Raw genomic sequence first — 26,403 nt, 5'->3', positions numbered from 1 at the left:
GCCCCTCTCTCTTCACAGCAGACGTTGTCTCTCTCTCTCTTCACAGCCGACGCTGCCTCTCTCTCTCTTCACAGTCGGCGTTGCCTCTCTCTCTTGATAGCCGGTGCTACCTCTCTCTCTTCACAGCCGGCGCTGCCTCACACTTCCAGCCCTGTAAGTCTCTTCCTTTTCTCTGACTTGGGAAAAATCTTGGGTCGTTACGATATACTAAATATAGATGGAAAGAGAATAGAGGAGAAGATAATTAAAGAGAGAATGGAAAGATATTGATCTATAATCATGTCTATTAATAGCCCTATTGAATTTATAATCCTCGTAGGAAAGCATTGTTGGCAACGAAAATCTCTATGACGGCTCTAAAATCAATTTTTAACACTGAGGATAAAATTTGAAATCTCAAAAACTGCACAGATCTTGCAGATATTTGAGCACTTATTTTTATAGCGAAATGGATGGTTTAAACAATTTTTTAAAATATACGCTATTTTTAGAGCTTGAAATCCTAATTTTTTTCACAATCATAATGTTGAAGCCTAGATGATCAATTTAAAGGTTTTCCAATGCTTGAAATACAATTTTCGATGAGTTATGAGTTGAGGTTATACTTATTTTAATAAGGCTGCAGCCCCTAGGATATCTTATATATGTCCTCTTACCTTTTAAAATTGGACAAGGAAAATAGTTCTCTTATGTTTACCAATCGAAAAGCTCAATTTACCCAATGCAATTTAACTTGAACTCCACAAATATCAAGGCCGTTTAATCTACATTCTCTCGTGCAATATTTTGATGACATTTGTGTTTGCCTCAATTGCGGCCTAGTATGTGTATAAAGGATCATACCCTCAACTCATTTTAAATGATTTTATTAAAAAAAAATTAAGTCCGTTCTACGAAGGCTTTAAAATATTTAAAATAACTCAAGGCATCTGATTTCTTTTTTTTCATATAATTTCATATTTTTCTATTAAAATTATCTATGAAAGTGACAAAATATGCGACCCCTCAGATAGAGACAATATGTAATTTCCACATGTCTGTATGAATCAATACCAAAAAATCCTTACTTCTATGGTGGATAAAGTAAAGGGGTGGGGTTTGTATGGAGCCTAGGCTCTAAATAATCAAATTAGAGCCTACCTTCAAATAGTGTCGAGAAATGTGGTTTCAATATTGGAAATCTTTTTGATAGCCTTAAAATATAGTTTCATCTTTATTTATAAAGATTAAAGCTTAAAAAATTGTGTAGATCGAGAGATCTATGAAAACTTGAAAATATTGAAAATTGACAGTCCAAAAGTGCGTTACAAAGTACACTATTTTCAAAAGTTGAAATCTATTTTTTTCTCATGTCCATGCATCTTGATGTCGAGATGATCAATTTGAAGATATTTAGGCATCAAAACAACATCTTCTGGTGAAATTTTTGAGGCAGACTCGAATTTGATTGTTTAGAGCCTCGCTATATCAACTTTTCCCTAAGGTACAGTGCAATTTACTCTCTTTCCAAACAAACATGACTCACAAAAATTTAAGAGATTTTAAACTAGGGAAGACGTTTGCATTGAGAATTTACCCGATCCAAACCCAAAACCTGAATTTCGGATCCTATTCAAATCCAAGTATGGATTCAAGATTTTGACAAAAAATTATGATCCGGTTCCAAAATTCAGATTCAAATAGTATTTCGGATAGGATCTAGACGTAGGTGGATCCGATCCAAATCCAACATGATTTTTAAGTATATTTATTAATTTACACATATAATATACATATAAATTTTTAAACTTTTACAATACGTAATCCCCATTGTTCGTTTATAGAAGATGAAAGGTAGGGATTGGAACCTCGCTTTTCCCTCTCTAAAGTCAGGAATTAGGGTTTCTATAAAACCATGGAATCGAAAACCGACGACACACACTACTGTTGTTACTGTTGACGGTGAAGAGTGAGAAAATAATCATGGTTTCTCTCTCCAAATTGTGGACTCTCCTGCCTAATTAGTAAAACTTCCAAAGTTCCATTGAACTGTTCGAAATTTCAGACAATCATGCTCATTGTAAAGGTTGCTTCCCTACTCCTCGTTGGCTTAAATATTGGGTGGTTTTTCTCTTTGTAAAGTTGTACGGACCTGCAATCACTAGAACTAGAGGGCTCTTCTGCTGCGCAAAAATGCCACGATTTTGGATTTTTTTTTTAGTCTCCTTTTGAAGTCTTAATTTTAACAGTTCTGGTGAGAAAAACTCCATCGTTTCGAGTTCTTCCGTTGAAACCTATCATTCAAATTATTTTTTTAAGTAATCTGTAATTTATTTTAGTAAGTTTGTCACATGAACCTCTTTTACATGGGATGATGCTTTTGTTTGGGCCTTGTTCCTTTGACATGCATCACATTAAAACCACTCGGATCTGGATCCTATGGATACTTTCGATCTATATTCGGATTCGAACATTCTAGATCTGATCAAATCTGGATATAGATACTGTGTCAATTTTTTAGATCTCGATTTGGATCTGGTAGACCCGGACCCGATCTAAAAAATTCTCAGCCCTATTTGCCAACCACTAGTGCTCTTTTTGAAATTTTAAAAAAATTTATTTACCACATGTGATTTTGACCTTTGCCCATCAAAATTTTCCAAAGGATAAGAAACTCTTTATGAGACATGGCACGATTCTGACGCTTGTGCTATTATTCCATTGAACATCTTGATTATCATATCTCCAACTCACACTATTTTATGCATTCATATGTAAATAATACTTCTATCATATGATATTTACAGAACAAATCCTTATTAGGAGACATGTGAGATGATGCACTTGAATCAAGTAGCCAATAGTACAAAATTTCCTCTCTATCTACAGACAAAACTTCTTCATCTACAGGAAACTTAATTTCTTATACTATATTTTCTAAAGACCCACTTGAACTAGACTTCTCATTAGGACCAGTTTTATGGGCTTCTTAGTTTCCTATTTGTGCATTACAATATTTCTTCATGTGACCTAAATTTCCATAGCCTCAATACTTCACTTTCTTACGCCATCTTGATTTTGATCTCATTTGATCCCTTTATGTAGGTCTCGTGCTACAAATACAATCCCAAAGGATTTCTAACTAGACTTTCATCGAGACTCCTTAGTAAGAAGTGTTGAAACAACAAAATAAAATTTAAGAGTCCTCTCACTACTAAGATTCATGATCAGCCTATCCCATGATTCTGGCGTAGAATAAATGAATATAGTTATCTTAGCTTCTTCATCGATTTTTACATCTAGTGCTATTAACTTGCGAATCAAAGTATCAAACTCATTTAAGTGCTAAGCACCATCCCTCATCTTGAGATTATAAAGTTGTTGATGAAGAAAATTTTTATTAGGAAAATAATTACCTTCATAATATTTTTCAACTTCTCCCATGAACCTTTTGTCGTATTTTGTGACGAGACATTGAATAAAACGGATGCATCTAAGGCCAAACAAATATCAGCCTTGGCCAAATGATCTTTCTCATCAAATTCATTATCATCTTTCTTTAATGGTTCTTTTTCTATGTCATTTAAAGGCATACCGAACCATCTGTAACTTCCAGGTTGAGAAATTCAAACCAACAAGTTTTAGATTTCATATTTGGTTTAACTTCCTCTGGACATCGGCAAGGATATGTGCTATACCATAAACATCGTGCTCAACAAAGATCTTAAACTTTAAGGCTTTGATATCAATTATAGAATATAAAAACTAAATTTTGGGAAAAAAAAAGGAAAAAAGAACACAAATCAAAAGAAGCAAAAAAATCCAAAATTTCCGATGTTCACAAACTCTCTCACAACCCCTAAAATAGGGTTTTTCTCTCTCTAGGACACCTATCCAAAGAACTATAAAAGCTCACTTTCTCTCTCTTGCACTGGTTTTCTCTCTCTATGAAGTACCTTATTATAAAGAAGAAAAGGCCTAAAGATTACTCCCATGTGAGACCACTAATCCCATGCCCATTAGCTTTAGGATTTATTGAAAAAAGGATATCCTATTCAACTAAAAATATGTGAAGTCCCAAAATAATAGGTTTCCTAAAACTCCAATAATACCACATCCTATAATATAAGAATTCTTATATCGGAATCACGCCACTTCATATTAAAGTATGGCTTCACTTTTAACAAATCAATGGCTCATATGGAATGTAACATTTCTATGTAGTGATATCTTTCATGAGTTTAATGCATGGCATTGCGCCATTTCCAGGCTACTTGTCCTGAGGAAATATACGAGAGTGTTTAGAAGGGGTATAGTGTTTTAAAGAGTTATTGATTTTTGCTTGCCACTTTTGATGAGGAAGTGTAAGAAATGTTTGGAGGGGTGACTGGACAAGCTTTTGGTTTTTGGTGATTGGCCCGTAAAAATACATTTTGCCTAGGTGTTTATGAAGGTTTGCAATCTCAATGTCAATGTGTTTGGGAAAGGGGTAGGGGTCTTGGTGGTAGCTTCCTCACATCATAGTCATCACGTTGTGGTTTCCATACCCATTGACACCACCCTAATAACACCTTCCAAAGCTTTACTCCTAAACTATTTGAAGGTATTAGTAGAGTGGTATCAGTGGGAATGAAAACCACAATGTGGTGACTAGGGTGTGGGGGTGTTACCACTACGACCCAACCCCTTTTACCAAGACCACATCAATGGTAGATCCTACAGCTGTTCAATTTTATGTTGTGCATATACCGTGGAACCTTGAACTACTCTTCAACTTTATGTTGTGCATATACCGCGGAACCTTGAACTAATCTAGGCATGGTGGATTGCCCTCGCATTGCGATGCTGGGCAAACCCCTGTAACACTATTCATTTGTGATGAAGTTACAGCGGTTCATTTGTGATGAAGTTACAACGGTAGATCCTACAGCTGTTCAACTTTACGTTGTGCATATACCGCAGAACCTTGAACTACTCTAGGCATGGTGGATTGCCCTCGCATTGCGATGCTGGGCGGATCCCAGTAGTGCAGAACCTTGAACTACTCTAGGCCTGGTGGATTGCCCTCGCATTGCGATGCTGGGTAGATCCATGTGGTGCATCTTGTTTGGCACTGATTTGGCATTTGTGGGGACAAAGGAATAAAAGGATGTTTAACAACTGTTCCTTCAGGATCAAGGCGTTCAAATTCAAGATACTACTGGCCATTGTAGCTAGTTGAGTGGGCTACTTCCCTGAAGGAACCTCGGGGAATATTGAGAGATGGTATAATCCCAACCTTCAAGAGGTTGCCTACTTTATGGGGAATTAGAAAGCAAAGACATAATAAATGGCAACCTCTTCAAGTTGGGGTTACTAAATTGAACTTTGATGACAGTTCATTAAAGAACCCATATGAAGTTAGAACGGGTAGCAATAGGTCTAGGTCCATGTTTATTACCCGAATCCATTGCCACCTCAAGGGAGTAGGTTTAGGGGTATCCCTAGGGGACTGTGTAGGGTCCTCTATCCTTATATATTCACGTCCATGTCAGGAGTAGGTTAGGGCTCCAAGAAAAGGTGAATATGGAGGGTGATTCGATTAATGTAATTAGATGGTATATATGCAAGCATAAAAGTGTCGACCTGGGTTTGAGTGGCTAGCAATTGACGCTAGTAATGCTGCATCTCAAGTTTGATTCGTACTATTGAACTACCAAAAAATCAAAAACAAGGTATCCTAGTGCCCAATCCAATTATGGATGACATCAATTACCCACTTCGAGATAGGCTTATGAAGTTTATACATGCAATCATGTGGCATCTAATCCCAATTTGGATGAAATCAATGACCGATGGGATTATTGAGTATGTGTATGCATATAGGGATATAATGTTGAGGCTGATGCTTTGGTTAAGGAGGGGTCACAATAATTGTGAACATCTCGTACCCAAGGTAAATGATCTCATTGTATATTTTTCCTTTTGACAAACAAGTTTTGAAGTTTGTATAATCCTATTAACATTTTTTGTCCAAATTGAAATACTTCGTCCCAGTGTTCAAACACAAATGGGTAGGGTGGATCACCCATTCCCTCGTTCAAATACAGTTTACCCCAATAGGCGATCCAACAAAATGAAAATAAAATATAAAAATAAGAAAAAGAGAAAAAACTGCATAGATCCATATGTCGTATTTCTTCTTAGATGATTTAAAAAATAAGAAATAAAAAATATATATATTTTTTTTATTAATGATAGAAGGCTCTTGAGGTTTTTATGTATAATGGGTCGAATCACCCAATTCCATCAGGAATCAGAATGACGCTCATTGATTTTCAATTTGGATTGGCGATTCCCGCTATAGATAAATAATTTTTGCAAATCATTATTTTGTATGCAACAAGACCAACCAAAACTTCAACTTAACATTCTGTTTTTAAAACTAAAAATAAAAAATATTTGAGTTAGCAAAAAAAAAAAAAAAAAGGAAGGGAGGGGAAAAGAAGATGTTCTCAAGCCTTAGTAGTCAATGTGCTGTAAAGCACTACAATTGAGAGATGTAATCCAACAAATTTCCAAGTAAGGATATTTTCATAGAAGTTAAAGTTCAATGGATTATCTGAAAAAAGGCCGCAGGACCAGGATCTACAATAACACGTCTTTACCTTATTTTATTGAGTGAGTGGTGAGCACAAATGGTGAAAAGCAAATTGAAAACTGAAAGCAACACTTAACCAAAAGCATCCCTAAATCAATCCAAGTGGTGTTAGGTATCATAATAGTATTTAAAATATAGCATAGAGATTTCAAGACATTATTTTGTTTGTGGGATTTTCTCTTTCCTCTTTCTAACTCATTCCCAACATTCTTCTATGTGAGTTTCTCTTTCTAAGTTGATGCATTCTTAATGAAGGCCAGCAAGGTGGTGGTGTACAACATAGTAGCAATCGCTGTGTAATTTATTGCAGGTGATGCCTTTCTTGTCCTTAGGGTTACCACCTTCTCCCATCACAATCATAACTCTATTATTAAGCTTCACCAAATGTAGACAAAAATAAGATAAAATGAAAGTCAAGCTCTTAGAGGAAACTCTTACTTGATTACAAGTGAAAAGAAAAATGAAAAAGAAAAATGAAAAAATGGAGAAAAGAAAAGAAAAGAGAAGAGAAGTTGCATGCCATTTAAAGAAAATATGAGAGAAATTGTTGTGAAGGAAGAAAATCATGGGAAAAATAGGAGATTTAAAAAGGAAGTGTGAGGGGATTTCTTGCTCTTGCAGGTTGCTCCTGTTTGTCTAATCCCCCGGGTAGCCGCCAAGCTGTAAGTATTCTTGGCACCTCAAATTCTGAGGATGTAATCTCTTGAACCCGGTGAAAAACTCAACAGAGAAAAGTTCCAAATCGTACAATTTATGTGCTTTAAAAAAAAAAAAAATACTAGCCCAAAATTTATATGGGGCTGTCCAATTTTTGTGTGGCAATATGTAAGTGTTGCAACTCAAAATTCAAACTTTTTTGAAAAAAATCACCTAGGTTTTGATCTGAAAATTTAATAATAATAATAATAGTTCTCCCCATGTGCCTCCTTTGCCTGCGGGAGCTAGTGTACAGTATTGCTCATGCAGAATCATGCTAAACCAAAAAATATTACAAAGGAGCTTGTGAGTGTAATTTGTTGAGGCTTATAGCAGCAAGATATTAAGCTTTCGGTAATACGCTTTTTATCTTTTGGATTACAAAATATTGAGTTTTTTGTAGTTTTTAATATTGAGTTTCTTATTTTTTACGATTATAGTTGTAATTCTATATAGGATTTTATATGATGAAACCATTTACTTTTGATGCAAGGTGGTTACAACTCCTTCCAACTATTTGATGTGAAATTTGATAGCTTAGATGTGTCGTAAAGTTTCGAAAAATTTCTTTTGAAGTTTGAGTTTGGTCAATAGAATAATTGCAACCATCCAATTTCATGGTCAAGATTAATGTAACTACCTTATATAAAAGGTAAATGTTCTCATTCTATACTCTCACATTCTATATATCCATGTAAAACCAAAGTAATCCCTATAAATGAAATACTGATTTACTCTTGTAGACGTAGGCACTGGTGCCAAACATAAAATATGTTGTATTGATCTATTTCTTTTTTTTTTCTTTTTCTCTTATTACAACTCCCACGTAATCCTTTGAAAACGAAAGCATTATTGTACACTTATTTCTTCTGAAAAGAATAACAATGAGGAAGACACAAAGGAATCCGAAAAGTCACAGAGCAAACTACAAATGATATTTGAAGAGAGAGAAAACAAGTGGCAGCATTGAAGAGAGAGAAAAAAACCCTATCGTCATTTATGAAACTGTATTGACTTGGGATACGGGTTAGAGACACATGTGAATGTTGAGTTTTAGAGAGAAAGAGGAGGCAGCACAGTTGCCTGCATTTTGCTGATAACAAACAGACAGAGAATTCATTTCACTGTCTCAACAACTGCCTCTGTTTCACTGACTAACAACGACAAATTGCACCGCTTCCAAATAGCCTAAAGCCACTCCTATGCCTTATAGAAGCAACCAAAACCCTAATCTAAAATCCTATTTAACAAAGATAATAAGAAATCTAAAAGAAGAACCATGGCAAAAAATGATGATTTGCTAACATGAGCTTGCATGTCCCTTGGGCAAAATATGGGAGGTTTTTTTTTATTTGAAATTTTGAGATCCATCTAACTAGATGATTATTTGCAAAAAAAAAAAAAAAAAAAAAAAGATTTTGAGTTAATAAACATCTAAATCATTTTCTCCAAAATTGGATGTTCTGGTGCAATCTTGGGATGAAATTTTTGTTGGTAGGCACTGAAAGTTAAAATTGTTTTCTTTGAAATCATTGGTGAGATTATAGAGATTAGCAAAATTTGGGATAAAAAAGAATCCACGGACTAAAGTTCAATACTCACGGGGATTAAGAAATCTTTTGGCTCGAAAAATTACCAAAAGGACTTTAATTTTAGTAAGGGTTATGTTAGGGTAATTTATCACGGTTTTCAATAAATTTTGTATATTTAAATAAGTATTTTTTTAATAAGGGTATTTTTGGTTATTAGGTGGAGTGTGACATCATCCACATGGGTATGAAATCACCCATTTGGAGCACAATAGTATCATTTAATGATTAGGCGATGTCACAATTCATGTAGATAACGTCACACCCTTCCTAATGACCAAAAATACCCTTATCAAAAGGTCTCTATGTACAAAACAAAGTATATAAGTATCTAAATTTTGTTGAGTACAATGATAAATTATTTCACACTATGAGCACCCTAACTTAACCATTTTAGTAAGACTTTTATTTCAAGGATATGGTTTGTATAAGGTCGACGCTCTGAACAATCAAAGTAAGACAAACCTTTGAATAGTACCAATAGATATCTTTATGATGGTATGAAAAGTTATTTTCATTTTTATTGTAAAATTTAAATATTAAAAAATAATGTATGAATACTTAAAAATCTTAAAAAGTGACTGTCTAGATAGTACATTACATGATGCATTGTTTCAAGACTTGAAATCTATTTTTCTCATGTCCATATATCTTGTGGTCAAGATGATTGAATTGAAAGTCTTTCAGTATCCGAACAACCCCTTCTACTGAATTTTTTAGACGTGCTTTAATTTGATCGTTTAGGGCCTGGCCTCGCCCTTATATAAACTTTTCCTTATAAACAATAGTTACATTTTTTTTTTTAAAAAAAAGAAAAAGGCAAAAAAGGATGGTCTATCGTTATAAAAGTCAAATTGCTAAAATTAACGTCATTTTGGTAATCTCTGGGCAAATCAGGATAACTTCGGTAATTCTTTTCCTTTCCTCAAAAAAAATTGAGAAATCCAGGCCACTCCGGGTAAACTACTAGTGAACTGCTCCGAAATACCTCAGCTGTGCATTCAAACTTGAGGGGTATTTTGGTACTTTTTTAGTCCCATTTCCTACTCAAAACCGTATAAAAGGAGACAAGATCGTCCTCCTCCACTCCCTGTTCTCACCTTCTGCTTGCTCTTGCTCTTGCTCTTGCTCTCTCTCTCTACAATGGCATTCATATCTTTCACCTTCGTTCTCTCTCTAATTTTGGTGGTGACCCTTTCGAGTGCTCAACTCCGAGTGAATTTCTATTCAAGGACCTGCCCTACTGCAGAATTTATCGTCCTCAATGCCGTCGTGACTGCAGTTCGCAGCGATCCGACCATGGCAGCGGCTCTCTTGAGAATTCATTACCACGATTGCTTTGTTCAGGTCTCTCCGAGAATCCCCTCGATACTGACTGAAATGCCCTCGTATATGTTTTTGGGTCACAGGGGTGGCTTGGTTGTGTTTAGGGGCATATTGGTCTTTTTCGTGGTTACAATGACAGATTTGGGCTGTCGGAGTTTGGAAAGCTGGAGGGGTTGGTGTTAGGGGGCATTTCGGTCTTTTGGAACGAAATGACCAAAATAGCTTCCATGTGGGACTTGGGTTTCAAAGATCCGGTTGAAATTTTCAGGGGTATTTAGGTTTTTTTGGACTCAAAATGACTAAACTACCCTTCAGATGGTAAGGTCCTGATGTTATGCTCTGGTGATCAAGAGGGGTATCATGGTCTTTTGGACTTGAAATGGTAGAATGGTCCTCAATCTCGAGCTGCTATGTAGGAAAATTGGGTCTTTAGAAACACGAATGACCAAAAAAAAAACCGTGAAATAATATTTGACATAACTCCATCTTTTCGACTCAAAATGACCAAAATGATTTTCATGTAGTTAGGTCTATGCCAGGGTCTTAGATGATATCTCTCATTAAAATGATCAAAATACCCTTCATGGGATGACTTTACTAAAAGCTAATAGGATCTTCATATTTACCGGCTACAATCATCACTCGTTTTTTGTTTTTGTTTTTTTTTTAATGTCTAAGACTTTGGATGTCATGTTGTGTCAATCAGACCACCCGAACCTAGAGCTCATTGGTATTGTTGCCGATGTTTTTCTTTTATTGTATTTTTCTAATTTAGATTTACTTTCTTTTTTTGTTCTCAGGGTTGTGACGGTTCGATACTAATCGCAAAAACAGGATCAGAAAGGGATTCACCAAGCCACGCTGGTTTGCGAGGGTTCGAAGTGATAGAGAATGCAAAGACCACCCTCGAGGCTATGTGCCCAGGCGTGGTCTCCTGTTCTGACATTGTGGCTTTGGCTGCTAGAGATTCTATTGTTGTGGTGAGAGGACAATATTTTCTTCTTTTCTCCTTTATTTCTTATTTTGATGAAACATGAAAATCAGCATTCTATTCTCACTTTCAGGAATGACTTATCTCTCTCATATGCAAATGAGCATTTCGTCTCTCTTTTGAAATTTCAAATCAAGAGGGAAATTTGGAAGTAGTTTCCCCATGTTTTAGTCATGAACAAGCACATCTTATGTGAAGCGGACCACAATTTTCAAAAGATTTCTCCTTATTTTAGCTGAATTTCACCTGAATTTACTGCCGGAATTTCACTAGAATTTCCTGAAATTCGAAACTCCAGACTATCATGCCCATTAAAATCATCAGCAGTAGACAAGTTATTATTCTCCTTGCCGAAATTTACCGAAATTTTCTTAAAGTTTGAACACAGCCATGTCGAAAGTAGTATGTAATATGTGTTTGGATATTGGAATGTGTACTGCAGAGCAATGGCCCCAACTACCAAGTTCCAACAGGTCGAAGGGACGGAAGGGTATCAGCGAAGGCAGATGCCAGCAACATGCCGGATGCCGCCGATCCGATCCAAGTATTGAAAAAGAAGTTTTCCGAGAAGGGGCTATCAGTCACTGACTTGGTGTTGCTTAGTGGTATTTCCAATTGTGTCTTCACAAGATCTTTTCGGCAAGGACCATAAATACATGAAAATTTTGGGTGCTTTCTTTTTATTTCTTTTTTTCTCTTTTAGAGGGTATTTGGAAAAAAAAAAATTATGGTTAAAAATGTGCATTGTTCAATAAAATCGTGAGAAAATTTTGAAGAATTTAAAGAAGATGAGTTCGTGCTTTTTTTTTTCCATTAAGAAAATGTTAAGAAAAGGACATTTAGTATTCATGGAACCTATTAAAAATCGGGAACCTTTGGTCACATTGATAAATACCATTATAAAATTTTATAAAAAAGATGAGTTGTATTTTTCTCGTTCACTAGAAAAGAGAAATCTATTAAAATGTGTTTAAGAGATCAATTATTTAATTTTTTTATTTTTTATTTTTAATTTAAAGATACATCAAAATACACATGATTATGAGTTGGAAAAGTAAAAAAATAGGTAAAATTTTATCTAGTTATAACTTAGGTATATTTTGGTAAAATTTTCCAAAAAAAATTCCATTTATCTAGTTGTTTTTCCACTCTCCCTCTCCTTTAGAGTGAGCATACATCCATTGAACAGAAAATGAAAGAATTGCATCCTTTTCCATCCATAAGTAAATAAAGTACCCATGGGAAACATTTTAGTGAGGGTAGGTTTTTGGTGCATCTGAGGACATACCTGTTATAGTGAGTCCACCATCCTGAAATTCATCTTCGGAGGAGATGAATTTTGGATCCAAAATTTTGTTTGCCTATCATTTTTCTTTTTCTTTTATTTGGGTAGTTCAGTTGTAGGAAATGAACTTGAGATATAATGCTTTACCACTCAAACCCAAGCCCAATTCTTGATGTGTGCCTATCATCTAGATGACCATGATTATAAATATAAAGTAAATAAGCTTCCAAATTGATCTATTTTGTAATTGTTTTTTAATCATCATTTTAATTCTTCAAAGATCATCAAATTCGCATTACCTTTGAAGCTTCAATTCATAGATATGAGGGTAAAATGGTTATACAGTGATTTGAGTCAGGTTACAAGACCTAAATACTTAGAAACTCACCAAATATTTTTCGATATTTCATACTAAATTTTTCAAAATCGTCGCAGCTGCACATACCATTGGCACCACTGCATGTTTCTTCTTGGAGAATCGCCTGTACAATTTCCCTCCAAGGGGTGGTGCTGACCCCTCCATTAACCCTAGGTTCCTACCCGAGCTCCAGGGAATATGCCCTAAAAATGGTGACGTTAACGTTCGATTGGGCCTCGACAGAGGTAGCCAATTCGCTTTTGACAAGAACTTCTTAGATAATGTGAGGCAAGGATTTGCAGTTCTACAGACTGATGCAGAGCTCTACCAGGATGTATCCACTAAGGCCATAGTGGACTCATACTTCGGCTTTCTCAGCGGTCTCCTAGGCCCAAATTTCAACGGAGACTTCGTAAAATCAATGGTGAAAATGGGTCAGATTGGCGTGAAGACGGGGACGGACGGTGTGATTAGGAAAAACTGCTCGGTTCTAGACTAAATGCTCGATTTAGTTTTTCTTTATTATTTTCTTTTAATTTATTTTGTCGAATGTTAGAACATGACATGTCTGGATGTGATTACAGGCAGTGAAGATGAAAGATGGATGTTGCCTTCATAGATTTTAAGACATTATTTATTTGTAGACCATACTTGAATACTGTAAATATTGATTATATAATCCTTAAAAGTTTTAAATTTTAATACACTACATATTGTGTTGGAAATGTGGCCTATCATGTATTTTCTCCCGAAAACTTATTTTTTCAATAATAGTAAAAAAACCACATTGAAGTATATGTGAAATCTCATATGAGGCAATGTCATATACTTGGATCTATTTTTGAGCTTTAATATGATGTTGCACTAGAGAAAAACTCCAATGGTATGTTTGTATTCATTGTAACAATTTGTTTTTATATTATAGATATACAATGTTTATTTAATTTCTAAATATCTTTTATCAAGTTGTGGGAATGCTTGGATGACATCTTATTATGTGAGTCATTAGTGGACTAATAACAGGTTTAGGTCATTACATAGGATTAATAGTTTTGTGACAACTTGTTAATCCTATTTAACGGTACTTAAGGGAATTAAAGCAGGAGTTACACTTAAATCTCAACTCCTATAGACTACAAATGTGAGAGTTACAAAATAAATATGTTCTCTATAAAAGTAGGTTAATCCCTCTAGAAAAGAAAGAGAAAATGATAGAAAAAGAGAGTGGAAGGTGAATGAGATTCACGAAAGATAACTCTCAAGGTTGTTTGCCACTGGATGGCTTGGTCTATAGGATTTGGTATGAAATATCAAGTCCCTTGTGTGATTTAAGGATAGATCTGAGTAAGTTGTTTATCAATTTTATTTATTTATTTATATTTGGATTAACATATTGAACATGTAATTTTCTAATTTTCAAGCCCATTGCCAAAAAATTGTAAATCTTATATCATGGATCTTAAATAGTAGTTGTGATTTGAAAATAAACTTTGGAATAGCAGTTTTTTTTACTATTATTCAAGATCTCTCTCTCTCATAATAAGGAATATCATTTAAGTATCAAAATCCCTTACAAATCATTATCTCAATTAATATTAGAGTAATTATTTTTAAGTTTCTATTTTACTAAAGTACCTCTTCAAAAAATATATTAAAAAATTATCCAAATTCCCTTTATTCAAGGAACTCGAAACAAGCTCGAGTAATCCAATAATTTAACTCACCCTTAATAAGCAAGGGTATTCTCGTGATTTGTTGGGGCCTCTTAGGTGGTTCAATTTACTGAAGTACCATTGCTTGTTCAGTGTTTTCAACCAATTTAGATATTTTCAATGATATTTTTTCAAGGGGTTCCTCGGTGAAACGAAAATAAAACAAATATAAGTTTTAGTATTAATTGAGATGTTTTGACTCTTTAGTGATTTTGTAAGGGGTTTTAAGGCCCTATGATATTCTCTCTAACAATGATACTCATAACAATAGTATGAATCCATTTTATGGGTCTCCACTTAACAAAAGTTACTGTACTAAGATAAGAAACCAAGTATTTCATGTGTTAAAGGACATCATGCTTTACATGGATATCAACAAACGATGAAATCTATTTCTTGTTTGTATAGGTACAGGGAACCATGTCATAATCTATTAAGGGTTGTTTGGATATCAACGAAATGATTATCAAGAAATTGTTTTTCAGGGAGATTGTTTATTTTAGCCTTTTGGATCTAGAATATGGGGTGGGAATGTAAATTATTTTTTCCTTATAAATTAAAAAATTAATTTTTTTATTAGATTTCTCTGACAAATTAAAACGAGTGTATGGCTTGTTGGAGCAAGGACAAGAAAAGGCAATTTTTTCTCATCTCTCGTTTTTGCCCCTGCCCTGTCTCTCTCTCTCTCTCTCTCTCCTTGCTAATTAAACTCTCTCTCTCTCCCCCCTTCCCCCTATTCGTAGAAGTCTCCTTCTACCTCCTTGCTTAGCCATTTCCTTCTCTTTCCATCTTTCTCATATTTTTCGTCTTAAATGTTTTTTACATTTAACCCTTTACGTACTACTTTTTAGGTTGCATCCAAATGCTATATAAATAGTAAAGGTCCGAAAACTGTTCACAAAAAATGTATTTAATATGAAAAAGTTGTTTTTAAATAATTTTTTTAGGGATTCAAACAGGGCAAAGAACATGTTGAACCTCAAAATTTTTTTTTTTGGGTAAATCACTGTTGGAGAAAACTCCTTACCCGGTTTTTTACTAATAAAGATAAAGAAATACAAATCATAATTTCACAGCTCTATAGTAGGGCATTTGTGCTAAAAAAAGGGAAATAAAATCCAACAGTCTAGTGTGCCAAACTGTAGCACCAGAGAATGCCGTAGACTTTTTGGCAAGTGTATCTGCTACCATGTTGGCCTTACGATAAATATGAAAAATAGGCCACACAAAATTGAAAAGGCTATCTCTGCCGCAGACTTTTTGGCAAGTGTATCTGCCACCATGTTGGCCTCACTATAGATATGAAAAATGGACCACACAAAATTGAAAAGGCTATGTCTGCAGTTGACTAAAACCGTGTGAAGCGTTTATGGAGGATTATACCGGCTTTGAATGACATTGACTAGCAGGAGGAATCGCTTTCAATATGCAATGAGAAACAAACGGCCAGATAAATGCCCTCTTTAACGGCATAACGTTTAACCTCAGTATCTATTGAAAGAATGCGTTAAAGCTTGTCCATAGTGATTAGACAAAAACAAGGATGCTAAAGCTTGGGAGAGAGAGCGAGAGAGAGAAAGAGACTCTGAATGAACAATGTAAGTGCAAAACATTTGATGCCAGTGTTGAAAATAGCTAATGGATGAGGTTCTGGCGCATTAGATATCGATTTTGGATCTAAAAGCTCAGAAGTTTATGATTTTGAGAAGTATGCACATCATGAAAAGGAATAGATTTTAACCTTTGAAAATTAAATATTTTAAACTTTACTTTTCGGCCGTTTTTAGACTTTTTATCAGAGTTCTCTTTTGGGTTAGTCTAGAGTTAACAACACCCAAAATAAAAAAGTTAATGTCAAAATATATTGTAATAGAGAAAAAATTATTGTTTTTGTTTAAAAATATTTTTTATAGATAACTTAATCCTTAAATAAATGGCAAATTTGAAATTTTCAAGAAAGCACAATTGGATTTTGGATTATTTTGTATGTTAGAACTTGATTTGTATAATAACTTGTACTTTAATAAAAATTTCAATTTTATCTTTGTAAAGATGATAAAAATACATATTGTCTTTTAGTAATAATTAAACATTCACCTTTACTTGATAAACAAGCTACCATAAAAAATAACCTTTTTTTTTAAAAAAAATGTTATAGTTAGGAGCTCCACTTCCACAATTTATTCTAACATTAACTTTTATAGTTTTAAAGGTCGTGAATTGTAGATTATCACCTTTTTAAAATAATATATTTTTAAGTGTACATTTTTTTTAAGTTCATAATCATGGCTGTCAAGATTATCGAGATCAATTCATTTCTAGAAGATGAGTTTTTAAAAGTAGACCACATTCAATATTTCCCAAAGCCAAATTAGGGTTTGGTTAGTAAGGCCGCAAAAACCATAGTCAATTTGCAACATGAAAATCACTTGTAAAATTAATGAGGCAATATTTTAAGATGACCATTCTTTTAAAATATGAAGGCATATACTATGCTCCTTATGGAGGATATTGCACCTCCTCCCCCGTTCAAAACACCTACTTCGGAGTATTTTCTTAGTCTAGAATTTTGAGAAATACATATTAATTATGAGATGATTATTTTTAAAAGAAAAAAAATGAATTTAAAGTTTTGCGACACTTAGATCTAGCCCTTCAAAAATTAGATGGTCTCTCTTGAGACATGCATTTTTTCTATTACATAGAGAGTTTATTTTGAGTTTTTTTTTTCCCAAGTTTGTTCTTTGAGATGTAAGGATAATATCCTCAAATTTTGAGATCCAAAACGTATTCCTAACATGTGTTTTACTTAAAGGAGGAAATGGATAGTATCCTCCTTAGGGAGGAGAAAATCTTTTCACTTAAAATATTATTAAAAAGAGCCTGCCACCCTCATACTAACCACACCCAAATCACAAGAAGGATGGATATATGGTTACTACTAGTGATTTAAAAAATGCCGGGTCAGCATGTGTGGGAATTGGTCACCCGATTCGGGTTTTGAGTATGTATAGAGAAATAATGGAGTCTAGAAAGGAATCGACGGTTGTGTACAGTAAAATGAAGATTCTCTATAATAAAATGACGATTTTGATCATTAATTTAGATTTTGATCATTAATTTATTGATCTGAACCAACTTTTGTTGATTCATTATTTTTTCATGTATTTTTTTGTTAGTTCATTATTTTTTTACATAGTAAAACATCGATCAAGACTACTGATTCAACGATGTAGACTGATTTTTGCGGTGCCCGATTAAAGTCACCATCCGTCTTTTAAATCTCTAATACTACTTCCAACTGAGACCTTGCTGTGTACCTACTTTTAACCTCCCCATCACTGTCCACTAATAAGATTAGACGGTGACGATCTTAGAAGACTAATAAGCTTTTTCCTAGTCCACGAAGCTCTTTCATAGACCACTGCTCGATATGATGGTATGCTCCCCCTTCAAACGTTACAGTATTTTTCCTCTCTCTGTCTCTTATTTCGCTGATTTCTTCGTCTGCTGCATTCAGTGAAGCTCAGACCCCTGCTTCTCTCATCAATTATGTCATTTCAGTGAAGCTCAAATGGCTTCTCACCCAAAATCCAGAGTGTTTCAGACCCAATGTAACAGAACCCACCAGCTGGGTGCCCTAGCCATAGCCATTCTCACATTCTTCATCACCAGGCTCATTGACAATCCACTCACTTCCTGCTCCTTGCGGTCCCCAACTGACCCAACTTTATCCGAACGCAATTCCATCGATCTCGTGAGTAATGGCAGATTGAATTGGCCTGAACATGGTTATGGTTCTTCTCTCTCTCTAAGAATATATGTTTATGAAGAGAGAGAGATTGATGGCCTGAAAAATCTACTATATGGAAGGGATGGTTCGATTACAGCTAATGCTTGCTTGAAAGGCCAGTGGGGAACTCAGGTGCGACCCCAACTTATCTGGAGTCTTGGTTTTTGGGTTTGATCTATCTTTATTGGTTGTGGGTTCTTTCCTATTAGGATTTTACACTGGTTACTGACTATGATCTATATTACTTGTTTCTGGTTTTTTTTAAGAGAAATTAGTGAAGTTTCAATTAATCTTGAATTTTTTCCTTTCAAAATGATTGTGGAAGCTTCGAATTGAGGCGTCAAATTTCATGTTTTTTTGTTGTTTAATGTGAAGGTTGTAGATTTATTGAATGTCATACTGTCAAAACCTGGATAGTTTCATATTTTTTATTTAATTTGTTTCAATTATGGGTTTTCTTATTTGTCTTTGTTGCTGCAATGTTAATTATTTATATACGAGCGTTTTCATGTCGTGATACCATTCATAGCTCTGTTATATTTGGGAAAGATCAGTAGACGAGAAGAGATTATGGATCCTTATTTGTTATCACCAGTAAAGAAAAATGCATTTGTGATTCTTCCTTATGTGTAATTGCTATGGTTCCATTAATCACTATATAACATATTTTTCTTAATTGCCTGTTTCTAGAAAAAAATTGTGTTAATTTCAATAACAAATACACTTATTATCATTCTTCTTTTTATCTTCTTCATTTGTTTTGTCGAGTATCTATAATGTTTTCAAAGTAGGAAACGTGGGGTTTTCTTCTTCTATAATTATATTCTTTCCACCATTTTTTCTTAACATAATCTGACATTAATATAGTTTTTCTGCTGTTCTATGTAGGTTAAGATCCATCAATTGCTTCTTAAGTCAAGCGTTCGGACCATGAATAAAAATGAAGCACAGCTCTTCTTCGTGCCATCTTATGTCAAGTGTGTGCGAATGATGGGTGGCCTTAATGATAAGGAGATAAACCAAACATATGTTAAGGTCGTCCCGTCAGCAATTCTCCAGTTATAATTGTTCTCTACTATATAACTAACCTGTCAATGAGCTCATTCTCTGTTTCTTCTTGTGCTTTTCCTTTATCTTTCCTGGAAATTGCTTGTCTTGCACAGAAATTAATCATTCTTATGTTGCATAGAAATTACTCTTTTATTGAATAACAGGTTTGCACGCATGAGTAGTAGGTTAATTGAATTTGTTGTTTCTTTCTCTGTACCAGGTTCTAAGCCAGATGCCATATTTTTGCAGATCTGGAGGTCGGGACCACATTTTTGTCTTTCCTAGGTGTGTGAAGTCATTCTATCGATATTGTAGTGCTTATCTTTTTCTTAAACTAATAACATTTTGCAGAAATATCATACTTATTGAACCATTATAAACAAATGTAATTTTTGATAAATAACTTCTGGAGTATGCTTCTTTCTATTGTAGTAATTGCAGGAATTGATGTTAGGTCTCCAAGTTGTGCTAGATTTTGTTTTTTGTTTTAATTTGCTGCTGAAAATTTCATGTGATTGCAGTTATGGGGAATATATTATTGATGCAACTTATGAAATAGATGAACATATAGATGCTATATAGTTGATATATTTGTTTCAATACTTACCATATTTCGGGAAGGCATTTCTTACCTCATTGGAGGAAGCTTAACCTGCGCAAATGGTAGCTGTATCTTGGGTATGTTTTGGTCACTTTAAAGAGGATGATTCTTCCAAGTGGTTAGGGACCCATGTAGTGATGATGAATTCATGGCCATATTTGATAGGGGATCTTACCGCCACAGGTGCATTGTTTTCATTCTCTTGTTGTTGTTTTTGTTGTTGTCCTATTTGGAATTGTGAAGGGGAGTTGGTTTAGGGATATGCTCCTGTATAAGTTCGTGCAACTAAGGTCGGCCCTCATGTCAAGATTCCAAGTTCATTGACTGTTCTTTTGAACTCTTCTGTGATGTCTGATGGTGTGATTCATATTTTTTAGACATGTGAAGGTGCAGGAAGATAGCACAATATAAGTGTAAGCCATGGTTTAAACAAAGTCATTATGAAGTTTGGTTGCTTTGGTGTCGTGGATTACCACAGATTGGAATTTCACATGTTTTATTGGTTCTTATGGTGTCCCACTCAATTCAACCTTCGTTTCAAGTGCTGTGGTTCACCTTAATCATTGACCGAGATAAAATGTTGTTCTTTATTGGTCGGATCATAATATATGGATGGGCTTCCTATCTTGATCATTGGAAATTGTTACTGATAATGATATTTGTGTAACTTCAAACGTACAAATGAGGGATGTTGTTGCTCTAGATCAAGGACCCTGCACTTACCTAGAACTAAGAACAATATTTTAACAAATAAAGAGCTACACTGTGGCTTGGTTGTCTATGTAACATAACCACAAAGGGAAGGAGCATCTAGCTTGAGATCTTATGCAAGCACGAGTAGTTAGTTCTTCTGGTTTTCCTTGTTAGGAAATAATGATGGAGTTTGGTGTTTGATGGGCTGGAAAGAGTGATAATTATGGCAGTGGAGGTGCTAATGATGGTTGTTCAAAAGTTCATTATTTCCTACCAAAACAGGCAACGGTTGTTACTTTGATATAATTCTTACTGCCGTATAATGGGTATTTAGAATAAGATAATAACAATTTTTTTTTTTTAAATGTGGTTATAACCAATATGAACTCAAACACAATGGATAGAACAGCACCATAACATACATAGCAAGTGCTATTATTTGCCTTCATAGTAAGCCATCAAGGAATCTACTTACATCCTGCAAATTTGAAAGCAATATATGATATGGCTTATCAAAGAAATGAGCAGTTTATGAGGTTAAATTCAATCCATTTGAAGTTTCATTTTATGGTGTATGAAATATGTGAACTTAATAGACCACTTAGGAAAGACACATCATCTGTTTGGAGGTTAAAGAATCCTGTAGGGCCTTTGAAAAATATTAAAGAGTACTTAGCCAGTCTATCAGTGTTCCTCCCACCAATACCTGGATGACCAGTTGCTCGAGGGAGGGACAATCAGGAGAGTCTTTTCACAAATACATGCCCTGGCTTTATGAGTAATATGGGGCTTGGGCTTTAGCATTCTTGTACTTATACCCCTCCATCCTGTTGTTAGTATCAGAAAAGTGTTTAAATCCTAATCAAGTGAAACCATGAACTGGGTTTTTCTTCTTAAAGTGTTCTTTCTTTGGTCCAGCCATGTCAAGATGCTCACCGATTCCGACCAAAGGGCTGACCATTCCACAGGGCAAGATGACCTTAGCCAATTTGTTGAACCTGATCCACTTAGCAAGTTCATTTCTCTGAGATTCACATAGGCTCTGGCAAGCAGTCTCTTTTTCTTTTTTCTTTTTTTTTCTCTTTTTCTTTGCGCCTCTGAAGTGTAAGGTTGTTGGCAAGCAGCCACATTTTGATACATTCGCTAGTAATCAAAGTGTAAGTTGGTCAATGATTGTGGTGTTTTATGAGCATCCGTGCTCATAGAGAAATGGATCTCCTCATAAACTTGTGGAAAGAATTGCTTGACTGTAGTTGGATTGGATCACTGAGTTTTTATATGTGAGTGTGAGTCTATGATTTGGGTGGAGGGATGGATCATCAACGTTTTTATAATGTGGGTTTTCTCTGGAGGGAGGAAGGGAGTGATCTGCATCATCAACTTTTTTTTTTTTTTTTTTTTAAAGTTACATCATCAACTTTTGTTATGGTTTGGTTTTTCTCTAATTCTTTTCCCTCTTTATGGATTTTTTTTTCATTTTCATCGTTGAGAACCTTCTCTTATACTTCATCTTGTATTGGAGTCACAAAGTCCATTGGCTTGTAACTTGTTGAGACTGTACTAATCTACAGTCTGACTGCTAGAGTAAAAATACTAGGCAGAACAACAATCTGTGAGGGTGTATAGAGATCATGGGCCCTAATTTGTGGTGGGATGTGATTCATGTAGAAATAGTTGAACAGATTTTTGGATAGTATCTGATAAATTGGTTATTAAATATACTAATCTCATGGAAATTGTTATTCTTGTTGTCAAATTTGGCCGATATGTCTTGTGTAATCTTATAAAGTAACATTCTTTTGCCACAAATGCAGCGGAGCTGGAGCACACTTGTTTCGATCATGGGCGACTTATTTGAATCGATCCATCATTCTTACTCCAGAGGTACTACAAATTCAGCCTTTTGTTTAGAGGTTTAATATTAAATGAGATGTATTTAAGACCTAAATCAGTTCATATTTTTCAGTAAGTAGAATATCTAAATTGACACGCATCGATAATTGTTATGAATTCATGTAAGCCATTGAGAAGTTGAAGTGATTAGTGAAAGATCAGCCTGTGAACCTTTGCCAGCCAAGAGTCTATTGGGTATCTCTTGACTTTCAAGTCTTTGACACACAATGGGAGCACAAATTATTTGAAGTTACTAAACTTTCAAGCATGAATCAACTCATGATAAAGTAGTTCTTCCACCTGCTCTATCTTTACCTCATTAGTGTCTCAAGTTTCTCAGTTGCATAGGACCCTCAACAAAAAAATATATATGAAAACCTTCCCTCATTTTGTAAGGTTACCGTCTCTGCTTTGTCATCCTGGAACTCGAGGCGTTTGGCTACTGAAGTCTCTTCATTGTTGAATGTTAAGTCATGAACATTGGCTTAAACAAATAAATTTTCTTCATGTCGTATGCCTATTTGATTTATAATATTATTATGAAGATTGTTCGTTTATCACATTTTGGGGAGAGTTAGCAAATGAGGAGCTATTCATTTGCTAATTCTATCTCATCATTGATAATTGACAGTGGACAGACTTTGATTGCTAAAGGCCTCAAGTTCCAAGATGACAAAGTATATAGCGGTTGCCTTTCAAAACGAGGAAGGGCTTTGATATTTTTATGTTTCTACTTGTGTGAGAATTGGAAGACACAGAAGTGATAAAGACGGAGCAGGTGCAAAAACTATTTTACACTATGATTACATCAAAACTTGCTTAATGTTTGAATATTTGGACTTCAAAATAATTTTGGCTCCCTTTGTGTGTCCAAGGATTGAAAATTGAGAGATACCCATTTAGATTCATAGAAATAGTTCATAGGCTAGTTTTTTATATGCTTACACAGAATTAGATTTCGTCATGTTTGAATACTCCAATTGATTTTTCTTCCTTAGCTTTATCTAAATGATATGGAAGTTCATTGGAGAGTGCATACTTTTTTTATTCTGTTAGTGTATGGTCTTTGTTCTCTAGACAAAATGTGCATCAAATGTTTCTACTGGTAGCTTAATATATAAGCCATTTTTCATACAGTACTTCCTATGAACACTGAGATCTCAAGAGAAGTGAAGCATCAAAAATTTTCAACCCAAAGAGCCCTAATCCCTGGAATCTGAAGCTCCAAAAACTCTGGACTCTAATCCCATTAATTGATGTGTGTTTGATGGGGATGTAATATAGGTATGATGTTTTTTGGTTGACTGAGAGTCGTGCTTTGTCTCAGGGTGATCGGACTGATAAGAGAGACATAAGTGCCTTCAATACATGGAAAGATATTATCATCCCAGGAAATGTTGATGATGGCATGACAAAATTTAGTGGCCCCACTTTAGTCGAACCCCTCCCTTTGTCAAAAAGGAAATACCTGGCAAATTTCTTGGGTCGTGCTCAGGGCAAAGCTGGTCGGTTGCTGCTACTGGAGCTTGCAAAGCAGTTCCCAAATAACGTTCGTCTTCTTTCTTGTTTCTCTTCTTAGTTATTGTTCTTTTCTGAGAGTGAGAGAGAGAGAGAGAGAGAGAGAACCTTCATTTAAAGAAAGTATGAAGCCTGATATCATGAACAGCTGGAATCTCCAGAGCTACAGCTCAGTGGCCCTAACAAACTGGGAAGGACTGAATACTTTGAACACTTAAGGAATGCGAAGTTCTGTCTTGCGCCTCGAGGGGAGTCATCATGGACTCTTCGCTTTTATGAAGCTTTCTTTGTGGTATGCTCTCTCTCTCTCATCATGAACTCTTTAGTTTTATGGCTTCCTTTATGGTGCTCTCTCTCATCATGAACTCTTTAGGTTTATGGAGCTTTCCCCCCACCCCCCCCACCCCCCCCACCCCCGGCCGCTTCTCTCTCTCTCTCTCTCTCTTCGACACATCTAATCTGATTTCTCTATAGGAATGTGTGCCTGTTATCTTGTCAGACCAAGTGGAGCTACCCTTCCAAAATGTGGTTGACTACACCTGGATCTCCATCAAATGGCCTTCAACCCGGATAGGCCCTGAGCTTTTGGGGTACTTAGATTCTATACCAGGTCAGTCTTCACAATTGTCCAATCTCTTTTCCCTAATACGGAGTGACTCGATCAATTTCTAGGATAGAAAGAAAAAGATTTAAGAAATATATTGATCCATTTCTAAAATAGAAAGATGATGAAAGAAATAAAGGAGAAATCAAACATGAAAGCAGTACTCCTATTGCTCATATTGGGGTGTGATTACCAAAAAAAGTGGAATAACTATGGATTGGGTTTTTTGGTACTTTATGCCACCTTAGCTTGTCAGCCTCTTTTCTACTCCTTGGAAAAGGAATTCAAGTTTGAATATGTTTAAATAACTATTATTTAATAGAAGCCCACATGTGAAGATTTTTCTCTTTCTTTCTTTCTTTATATTTGAATGTGCTTTTTTTACTATTATTTCAAGGTTGAATTTTTTTTTAATAACTAAATATCACTCGCAAAGCACTTGCATAACACTAGAGTGTGTGTGTGTGTGTATATATATATATGACTTATATTTAGTTGAGGTTGCTGATATTTGGAGAGATGTTCAGATGAAGAGATAGAGGGGATGATAGCTCGAGGTAGGCAGTTAAGATGCCTATGGGTTTATGTCTCAGAGAGTGAACGTTGCTCAGCGATGGGTGGCATCTTGTGGGAGCTTCAAAGGAAAGTGAGGTTGTTTCATCAGTCGACTGAGACATTTTGGCTGCATAATCGAACTGTGGTCAACAGAGCCTTGGTTCGCTTTGACAACTGGATTCCTCCGATGCCTTTGCCTTGATTTTTCTCATGCTTGAAAAGTTAGTCTGAGAAAAGGAAAACTCCTGTCTCATTTTTCTCTGACCATTAGGCATCCCCAAAGCATCTTTTTCTCGCTTATCATTAGGCATTCCCAAGAACACCATTTCCTGTATCATCATTTTACACCCCCAACAACACTCTCTCTCACCTTAAGGCAAGCTGAAGAATATCATTCTGTCTCATCATTTGACACTTCCAAGCAGACTCCTTGATTTAAGCCCAAGTGTTAGGTGCAATATTTGCAAGAAAAGTATTCTTTTGGTAAAGATGATGCATTGCTGTTCTCTTGTTTCTTATTGGCCCAAGAAATCCAATGGTGGAAGATGTTACTGGGTAGTATCTTGTTTCTTATGGGACGGACTCCCTGGATTGCCTGCGGACCGTTCAATCGCAAAGTTGGAATTTTTCTTCTTGGGTGGGGGTATTGGAAAATTTTTATTTTGCCTTCACTAGTGTGATGCTTCAAGAAGTAGACAGTTCACTGAGTTCAGTCTTTGTAATTTGGGTGAACAAAGAATTTTTGTGTTCACAGAGAATTGAAAGAATGTGAAAACAAATTGAGTGATGATTTGGTAAGGGAAATGTAATCTGGTTTTTTATTCCCTTCAGTCTTTGATTTGGTGATCAGAAATGTATTCGTAGTTTATTACCAAAGAGAAAAAGGTTTTGTAATTTGCAGCTGGAAACATGCTCATGTTCCAGTGGCTTACACTTTGAACCAGTCGTTGGAGCTGTTCTGATCCGGATTGGAGTTGGGTTTGATGGCTGGGCGATCCTGGTCTTTGATTACTGGATTTGCGTGATCTCTACCCTTTTTCTATGTTTCCATTGTTTCATTGTTATTTTGCCTTATTCCTACCGATGTGATAGTTGATCCACCTGTTCTAGATTGGTATTG

The 26,403-nt window shown here is 35.3% G+C and overlaps 2 protein-coding genes across 4 annotated transcripts; both read left to right on the top strand.

Moving 5' to 3' along the window:
* The first annotated feature begins 9,780 nt into the window (after positions 1 to 9,780).
* On the top strand, positions 9,781 to 13,589 carry LOC18448315 (peroxidase superfamily protein). Its single transcript, XM_006858385.4, has 4 exons — positions 9,781 to 10,251; positions 11,031 to 11,210; positions 11,664 to 11,826; positions 12,942 to 13,589. Exons 1-4 carry the CDS (start codon positions 10,048 to 10,050, stop codon positions 13,361 to 13,363), a joined length of 969 nt encoding a protein of 322 aa, XP_006858447.1. The 5' UTR covers positions 9,781 to 10,047; the 3' UTR covers positions 13,364 to 13,589.
* Positions 13,590 to 17,892: 4,303 nt separating this feature from the next.
* On the top strand, positions 17,893 to 26,113 carry LOC18448314 (Exostosin family protein). Of its 3 annotated transcripts, XM_006858384.4 has the most exons (9): positions 17,893 to 18,015; positions 18,097 to 18,501; positions 19,258 to 19,404; positions 19,640 to 19,704; positions 22,528 to 22,597; positions 23,934 to 24,155; positions 24,273 to 24,416; positions 24,599 to 24,734; positions 25,256 to 26,113. In XM_006858384.4, exons 2-9 carry the CDS (start codon positions 18,151 to 18,153, stop codon positions 25,483 to 25,485), a joined length of 1,365 nt encoding a protein of 454 aa, XP_006858446.1. In that variant the 5' UTR covers positions 17,893 to 18,015; positions 18,097 to 18,150; the 3' UTR covers positions 25,486 to 26,113. The 3 variants fall into 3 exon arrangements, 2 of the variants coding, with proteins under 2 accessions (XP_006858446.1, XP_088706779.1); XR_016043532.1 differs by lacking the exon at positions 17,893 to 18,015 and having other exon boundaries at positions 18,022 to 18,501; positions 24,286 to 24,416; XM_088850653.1 differs by lacking the exons at positions 17,893 to 18,015; positions 18,097 to 18,501 and having other exon boundaries at positions 19,270 to 19,404; positions 19,669 to 19,704.
* The last annotated feature ends 290 nt before the right edge of the window (positions 26,114 to 26,403 follow it).

The sequence above is a fragment of the Amborella trichopoda genome, chromosome 11 (genome assembly GCF_054954075.1).
Source record: "Amborella trichopoda isolate Santa Cruz 75 chromosome 11, AtrichopodaSantaCruz75HAP2 v2.0, whole genome shotgun sequence".
Lineage (NCBI taxonomy): Eukaryota > Viridiplantae > Streptophyta > Magnoliopsida > Amborellales > Amborellaceae > Amborella > Amborella trichopoda.
This window is presented reverse-complemented; position numbering and strand designations above follow the sequence as displayed.

Bases quoted from the DNA above. Each gene is read 5' to 3' on its own strand.
- LOC18448315 (XM_006858385.4), top strand. From the start codon at position 10,048: ATGGCATTCATATCTTTCACCTTCGTTCTCTCTCTAATTTTGGTGGTG. The intron at 10,252-11,030 runs GTCTCTCCGAGA...TTTTGTTCTCAG, and splicing joins ACCACGATTGCTTTGTTCAG to GGTTGTGACGGTTCGATACT. The intron at 11,827-12,941 runs GTATTTCCAATT...AAATCGTCGCAG, and splicing joins TGACTTGGTGTTGCTTAGTG to CTGCACATACCATTGGCACC.
- LOC18448314 (XM_006858384.4), top strand. From the start codon at position 18,151: ATGGCTTCTCACCCAAAATCCAGAGTGTTTCAGACCCAATGTAACAGA. The intron at 18,502-19,257 runs GTGCGACCCCAA...TGTTCTATGTAG, and splicing joins AAGGCCAGTGGGGAACTCAG to GTTAAGATCCATCAATTGCT. The intron at 24,735-25,255 runs GTCAGTCTTCAC...AGAGATGTTCAG, and splicing joins GTACTTAGATTCTATACCAG to ATGAAGAGATAGAGGGGATG.